The following is an 8,190-nucleotide window of genomic DNA, read 5'->3' as shown; positions in this document are numbered from 1 at the left end:
TCCCTCTCTCTCATTCACACTCACTCTCTCTTTCTCTCTCAAATAAGTAACTAAAATCTTTAAAAAAAAAACCCCAAAAACATGGTTTTAAATAGATTTAAATATATACGTACACACATAGACACGTATATCCATATATTCAGTTGACTCTTAAACACCGAGAGCTTGGGGCCAACCTCCCACCCAGTCAAAACTGCTGTATGACTTTTTGACTCCCCCCAAACTTAATTACGAATAGCCTACTATGGCCCGGAAGCCTTACTGATAACACAAACCATCAATCAACATATATTATGTATATGCGTGTTCTAGGTGGTAGGTACCGTCCCCTTACAATAATGCTGGGGAAAAGCCAACATTATTAAGAGAATCAAAAGGAAGAGAAAATACACTTACAGTTCTGAACATATATTTATTGAAAAAACAATCCACCTGCAGGGAGGCTGGGCCAGGACAGAGGTGGTGGCAGTGATGGCCTGGCCCCTGGATGGTGGTGTTTTGCAGCCTGGTGGGCCGTGGGCAGTGGCAACAACCTGGGGGTACAGGACAGCTGACCCCTCTGCCTGCAAGGGCAACATTGCCCATGGTGATGGGCAGCTGTGACCACATCTGAGCCCACCAGCCTCCTGATGGTGACGGGGTAAGGGTGCTGCATGGGGAGGGGTTCGTGCCCTACCTGGGAGGGACCGCAGGCCTGCGGCCACCCTAGCATCAGCAGGGAACCCAACTCATGGAGGACTTGAAGGGGAGGGATCCGGGGTTTCAGGGGGCTGCTGAGGGCCTCTGTGGGTCATCCGGGGTACTCTCAGGGCAGAAGGTGTGACCTTTACACCAGTTACCTTCAATTTGGAGACTGGGGCAGGCCGTTGTGAAGAAATACCCTGTGGCTTTTGCTGTCAATTCTTAAAAGCAAAAACTGTGTATAAGTGGACTCAGCAGTTCAAACCCATGTTGTTCAAGGGTCAAGTATAATGCACACTTTGTGATACATCCCCTAGCTCTGACTACTAAGATGACTCGAGGCCAGTGATACCCCAAAAGCAATGCACACACATAGCTCCTGGGTTTTGGCTTCTAAATGTCATTTTCCATTAAAAGGAACCAGGGATCCTTGGAGAAATGGCTCATTACAGGGCTGGGGCAGGAAGAGGAGCCTGGGATATTTTGTACCAGAAAGGAAGAAAGTGCTCAAAGATTAAGGATAAGAAGGACACAAAAGCCTGTTTCTGCCATTTGATCACCCCATTAACAAGAGATTAGTAACAGATTATAACCCAATGAGTGGGCTGACACAGTAACAGATTGTAACTCATTGAATAACAGGAAACTGTGAGTCCATACAGATAGAAATAAAGGAGTAACTTGGAAGTTTGATGAGGAACAGGAGATCTGCATGTTTTTAAAGCATCTCTGCACAAAATACCAGCTTATAAAGGAGGAAAGAGGAACTTCGCAGTGGGGAAGACTGGCAGACAGCCCCTTAATCAAGGGATCAAAGTGAACATCAGTGAAGGGGAAAATAAAACCCAAAGGGGTAGCCAAAACATCAGTTCTGTGACAGTCCCGTCAGAGTTTTGTAACCTGAATCTAATCCTGAAGAAACGATCAGACAGAGGCCAACTGTGGGAGAGTTGACAAAATCACTAGGTTGCAATCTTCAAGGCTATCCCAATGTCCTGAATGTGCAGGGAAGACTGAGGAACAGTTCCAAACTGAAATAGACTAAAATTAAATGTGTGATTCTCAACCGGGCCTCCTCCTCCCTTCAGGGTAGGATGTTCCCTGATCTCCAAGGCTTTGGAGAATGTTCCTGCTCTGAAGTAGTGTCAGGTGTAATGGTTCTTCTGTTTTCTTTCTCTTCTTTTCTTTTCTTCTCTTTTCTCTTTTTTAAACTATGAAGCTTTTGTGTCCATGGTCCAGTCCTCATTTCGCGGCTCTCACCCCAGAAGCAGATCTCTATAGGAAGACACTGTCTTGCATCACACTCAAAGTCTATTTTTCATGTGACAGTAATTATGCACCTTCCCATAGGCTGCTCCACTGTGATGATGCGGTCGCCCCCCAAAATCACATTTTCTATTGCAGGGAGCACTACACAATGGTCTCTGGTATATGAGTGGGCTCTTCTTTCAATTTTGAATTTTGTGCATTTTCCTTCCTCTTTGTTTTTGCTTCTGAGTACAACTGTGTGATGTAGTTCATGTAGCTCTTAGAGTGGAAACCTGAAAGAAAAACATGTCAAAGATGACCATTTCTTTTGAACAATACTGCACCCATTTTTTGAGACACTTGGCATGTGGCATTTTTGGGTTCATAGGCTAATGGCTTAAAAAATCAAATCTGAAATTCATGCATATCATAAATGGCCTGAACACATTGTTACAGGCTGATTTTTTTTAATCTTCTTACATAAATATACTAATAAACCTGAAATAAAATATATAGACATTTCTGCTATAAAAAATCTGGGCGAACCCCCCCCCTACATTGTATTTAGCAAATTTCATACTAAAATTAGCAGGACTTATGGGAAACATAGGGTTGGGGCAGACTACTCAGAGCCCAGGTAACTCTATACACAGAGGCAAGAGACAGCTCCAGAGGATGTCTTTTAAGTGAGTAAAAACAGGGAAGTTGAGATGCTGGGCTGGAGGGAGCTCAGGGAAGGGGGCCGGAAGTGCAGGTTGGGGCCCAGCCCAGGAGGAAGTACCACCTCCCACAGTCCGTGGCCAGCCCCTGGGGATGGACCTTCCTGGGAAGGGAAGCTTGAGCAAAGGTAGCCCTTTTCAACTTTCTTAAAAGTTGAGATGCAAAGGCTTTTTCTGCCTTTTCAGCAGCTGAGCGAAGGGCTTTTCTTTTCCTTCTAAAAGTTACCGTTCTATACTCACTGTTTTGGTTCCCCTGGCTTAAGAAAACTGGCAGAAGAAACAATCCAACTAACACATCATACTGACAAAATTCTCCTACTCGCCATTTGAGGACAAGAACACTGATGTTCTAGAAACATGTGCAATGCAACAGACCCTCTGCGCCTCGCACACACTTCCCACTTTCCCCTCCCCGCCCCAGTTCTCACGATCTGCCCTCTGTTCCCCTGTTCCAGCTAATACGGTGATTCTTTCCATTTCACACCTTACTAAGTCAAAACAAAAAAAAAGGGCAGAGGTGTTGCGATGGGCCAGCTTCCTATAAAAACCCCAGTGAAACCAGTAGAAACTCGCAGCCAAGCTCTTCTGCACAGCTCGCACCTCTCAGTGGGTGGTGTAAGTTCCTTTGCAGTGGAGGAACCAAAGTGGCTGAAGGAAAGGTAGAAGGTTCTTGCTTTCCTGTAGTACCAGCTGTGCTCTACTAGATCTTTGTCAAGAATGCACACATACACGCGTGCGCACACACAGTCTCCTTTAGAAACCCTTCCCTTCACTTTCTTTACATACTTCGCTTGAGAAACTACCATGGAGTGATTTAAAAGACCCAAAACATGTCTGTTTGACTCAGTTAAGCCTTGTGTTCACTTAGTCAACGCAAATGTATCAAACCTTCCATTTGCTTCAGGCCCTGTGTGAGAATCTGGGGACATAACATAGATAAAACCCCGCTACTCACCACCTGAGGAGGACTGTGGTAGCTAAAACAATACATCAGAAATGACCAGATGGTATGGGGTGTGGAAAATGCTGGATGGTTAAGATGTATGAAAGATACCCAGAACACAAGAGGGACATATACGCCCAAGATGTGCCTTTGTCTGACAACGAGAACTCAGGGGTAGCTTCCCACAGGGGCATGTCTGAAGCCATAGGAACTTAAGGGTCGCTAGTTCTTATTTTTGGGAGATACACTTATGTTCTACAAGATGATTTAGGCTGATGGACTTTCTAGTGCTAAAATCAGACTTTGATTTTTGCCCTCCTCCTTAAAGGCAACAAATTAATGAACCTCATTTTTCAAATCGGAGGTCATGTTGTTGACTTACCTTGGCACTTTTTCTCTTGGAATGATGTTTCTTCATTATTTGACCTTGATCTGTAACTTTCTAGAGTGTGTTCTGAGATTTCGTTTTCTGCAAGAAAAGAAAACGAGGTTATTAATTTTGGGTGCCCCAGACATCCCTTATATGTACAAATGTACGGTTGAATAGCATGATCCCTCTGTCTACACAGCAGTGGACTCCCCACTCCCCCTCCCATGCCTCATGTCCTCATTCGTTCCGAGAATTGTTTTTGTTTTGTGCTCTGATTCCTACAGGCACTGCGCTAGGCTGTGTAAGAGTTCCAGAAATCAGATGACCACAGATTAGAATCAAATATTGTTCTTTGGGATGGAACCATTCCAGTGGCCCTTAAAGAGCTTATGGGGCCAATGCATTAATGGGGGATTTTGAAACAATACTGTGGCATTTGCCTATTGTGTAGGTATAGCTGAAAAGCCAGACACTGTTTCTAGGTCTATTTATGATGAAATTTAGTCCAGTTGAATATGTGGGGAGAATGACATCAAACTAGGAGAAGTTGTATTTTGAACAGGACGAGAGCCATTCAAAGGGGTAGTATTTTGCCTTGGGACCTACTGAGTTCTCTGCTACTGGAGGTATTGGAGTCATTTGTGGCTAAGGCAACAATGTTGGCAACTAGAATGCAAACCACACGTGTAATTCTAAGTTTTCTAGTGGCCATGCTCCAAGGGCAAAAAGAAGCAGGTGAAATTAATTTAATAATATATTTCATTTACCTAGTAGATCCAATATATTATTATTAGATGCACTGTATTCGTGTGTGTGTGTGTGTGTGTGTTGAGCTTTCGAAGTTGGGTGTGTATTTTATCCTTTCAGCCCCTCTCAAAAGCGACTGGCCACATTTCAAGGGTTCAGGAGCCACATTGTGGCCACTGCACGGACCAGCATAAGTCTGAATAATCACTTAGAATTAAGGAGGGGATTTAATCCTGGTCCACACAGAAGGAATGCATTGAGTAGACAATTATTCTGGATAACTTCTAAGGTCCCTTCCAGCTCTGGTATGTGTTGAATCTATGCATTTTAATAGGGCACCTTCCATGCTACGTAAATTATCTATCTATCTATCTATCTATCTATCTATATAGATATATATATATGGTGTCTGATGATAACTTCTTAATTGGAAAGCTTGAGAAACGTTACTCACATAGTATGGTTGACGGAGGCTGAATACATTCTTGCAAAGTTAGAACAGAATCAGCACAGTCTATATTCCCCCTTCAACTGGCCACCCCTAGAATGTGAACTCCTTGTGGGGCGGTGGGGGGGACCTGGTCTCTCCTGTTGACAGACATATCACCCTCGTGCCTGGCACACTAGAGGGGCTCAGTGAATGCTTTCTGAATGAGTGAATGAGTTTTCTACTGGGGATCCTTTGGTGACTAGAAGCTTTTATAACTTAATGTCAATTCTGGGAGCGACTCTGCAATCTCTGGGTTACACACTCTTTGGTTAGAGCCCCTGGAGATTCACATCCTGTATTTACTGCAAAACCAGCCAGTGCTTATTTGAACGACAGCACATATCAAACAGGCTGTGCGGCATCGGACAGAAAAGCTTTAGTTGCCAGAATGTCCTCTGTCCTTGCCCCATGTCGCAGCGCCCCCGAGTGCCTCGTCGGGTCCTCTGCCTCTCACCTCTCTTCCACACCACGTGCGCTTTCCGGAGCTTCATTATGAAGAGCTGGACAATGATGAAGAGTATGAAGATGAGAAAGGACACAAGGGTGAGCAGCAGGATGCCGTTTTTCCTCCTCATCACCCCCACGTACTGAAGACTGGCTTCTATACGGGAAACAAAAGGAATTTAGACAGTTCAAGGTTGGTTGGTTTTTGTCACTGCAGGATTTGCACGATTCTTTCAAAGTGTAGCGTCAGCTGATAGGCGACTCGGGTAAAAAGACAGAGCTTTACCCTGAAGGGAAAGAGATTCGTATTATTTATTCTTCGAAAACAGGGCAACAGGTGCACAAACAAAGCAATTCTGTGAGATGATTTGAAAAATGCTCTTAAGTTATATAGATTTCAAAGCTGTGATGTTTCGTTTCTGGAGAAAATACGCAAGAATATTGACTTAGATTATAATCGGGACTTAAATGAGCTATAAGGAATGATTTCTTAGCAAGGTGTGGTTAAGCATAGGAGAGGTTGTTAAGGAGTGTGGAAAACTATGCAAATAAAACAAAATCCGTGAATGTTGGCTAGGTTAAATGTCGTCCTACATGAAGGGCTTTGGACATAAATTAGGTGAGGTCTTTAATTAAGATCTTTCTAAACCTCACTTTCTGATTCTATGGGCTCTAGTTTTTCCCAGATGTCCTGACCCCCTCTCAGCCAACAAGTAGTTAAGGAGGACTAGCTAGTGTCGAACATCATGTTTGGGCCTCCAAAAGGCATGGTTCCTGTGCTTTTGGGGTAGTTCTCTCTCTATGGAAACAAATACATGAATCAACAGATGTCAGAAATCTGCCAAATTCTAGATCCCTAGATCAAATTCTAGATCAATGGCATCATGGGCTCAGGGATTCAGAGGCTGGAGTGGTCCCTGAGTTAGTCAGGAAAGTTCTCAGTGAAGATCTTGGCCTTGAAAGAAGGGTAAGGAGAAGCAAGATGAACCCCTTTCTTTCTTCAGGGGCAGTTCAGGTCATCGAGGGCAGGGCAGTCAAAAAGGGATGATATTGTCAGAGAAAAATGTGTGTTCTTGTTGGGGCCTAAGAGACAAGACTGCAGAAACAGAGGATGGAGGCCGTTTGGTAGAGGCATTGAGGCTCCTGCTCTGTGTGGTAGATCGGGGAGCCACAGATGTTTTCTGAACAGAAGTGTGAAGAATGCAATGGGGTGTTTTGAACATAGTCCTAAAAATGGACCACAAGAGGAGAAACTGAAGTCCTAGAACTTTGTACAGGAGCTGATGAGGGTCTGGACCAACGGTGGCAGTGATGGTCCACAAGATTCTGGAAGAAGAGACTCAAAAGTCCTTGGAGATGGACTGATTTTCTATGTGTTTGTGTGTACACACATCCATAGGAATGGAGGATGACCTCAAGGTTTGGGGACTCTGTGATCATCTGGATGAGGTGATTTTGTGGGAAAAGGTGCTGTTTGGTTTTTGGTGATGTTAAATTCGAGGAGATGGCAGAAAATCCAGCAACAGGGATGTAGAAGGTGAAATGAAACAGGGATTACTTCTCAGGAGAATGTTCTGGAAGTATAAATATGGAGCTTTCCTGCCTGGTGGCAACAGGAACAACCTTGGGAATGGGTAAACTCATTGAGAATTAAGGGAAGGGGCACCTGGGTGGCTCAGTGGGTTAAGCCTCTGCCTTTGGCTCAGGTCATGATCTCAGGGTCCTGGGATCGAGCCCCGCATCGGGCTCTCTGCTTAGCAGCAAGTCTGCTTTCCCCCTCTCTGCCTGCCTCTCTGCTTACTTGTGATCTCTCTCTCTCTGTCAAGTAAATAAATAGAATCTTAAAAAAAAAAAAAAAAAAGAATTAAGGGAAAAAATCAAGGATAGAGAAGTCAAGTCAGAAGTGTATCTATCCACATAAAAGAAGCCAGAGGAGGAAGGGAAGTTCTCTGACGGATATGTAGAAGGAGTGGTTAGCAAAAAGTCACAGACCCAGGCAGAGTACGTCAAGGAAGCCAGGGCGGCAACTACGTTAAGGAACAAGGGATTGATTAACCAATAGAAAGGTCAAGAAGATGGGGACTGAAAAAGGCCATTGGATTTACTGATGAAGAGGTTAAAATGTCAAGTGTTTATTCTAAATGCTGTGGGGGATGCTTACCAGTGGCCAAGGCACGGTCTTCAGCGGGTTGTTCTTTCTCTTCCTTGTCACTCTCTGTTATACTGGAATCTTCCATTACTGCAACTAAGTCGGAAGAAATTAAGACATGAAATATACATGTAACGGTATATGAATAGTGTGTATATTTACACAGCCATCCCGAAGCAGCTTTGGAAACCAAATTAAGTTGTTGTTCTTAAAAAACCCAAACCAAACAAAAACAACAAGAAGACCATTTTTGAACTACTGACGTCTTCCAGAAATAGTTGCAAACGGCTCATTTCGCCTCGATGTTAGTTAACTGCACGCCAGCTCTAGGCTCAACCCCAAACACAGCACTCTGTGGGTTCCTCACCACAGCTCTGAACAGAGACTTAGAGAAGCTAA

General features: G+C 44.1%; 1 protein-coding gene across 1 annotated transcript in view; it reads right to left on the bottom strand.

The window, feature by feature from the left end:
* Positions 1-392: 392 nt before the first annotated feature.
* The window catches only part of CRTAM (cytotoxic and regulatory T cell molecule), a 28,070-nt gene continuing 20,272 nt past the window's right edge, over positions 393-8,190 (bottom strand). The window contains exons 7-10 of the mRNA XM_082683719.1: positions 7,804-7,887; positions 5,653-5,799; positions 3,974-4,060; positions 393-2,222 (exon numbers count right to left, since the gene is read on the bottom strand). Of these exons, the coding sequence (XP_082539845.1) occupies positions 2,092-2,222; positions 3,974-4,060; positions 5,653-5,799; positions 7,804-7,887 (449 nt within the window). The 3' untranslated portion in view covers positions 393-2,091. The remainder of the gene's footprint in view (positions 2,223-3,973; positions 4,061-5,652; positions 5,800-7,803; positions 7,888-8,190) is intronic.

The sequence above is a fragment of the Mustela nivalis genome (assembly GCF_964662115.1).
Source record: "Mustela nivalis genome assembly, chromosome: 9".
NCBI classification, from domain to species: domain Eukaryota; kingdom Metazoa; phylum Chordata; class Mammalia; order Carnivora; family Mustelidae; genus Mustela; species Mustela nivalis.
The sequence above is the reverse complement of the archived record's forward strand: the minus strand, read 5'-3'. Positions and strand labels throughout refer to the sequence as shown.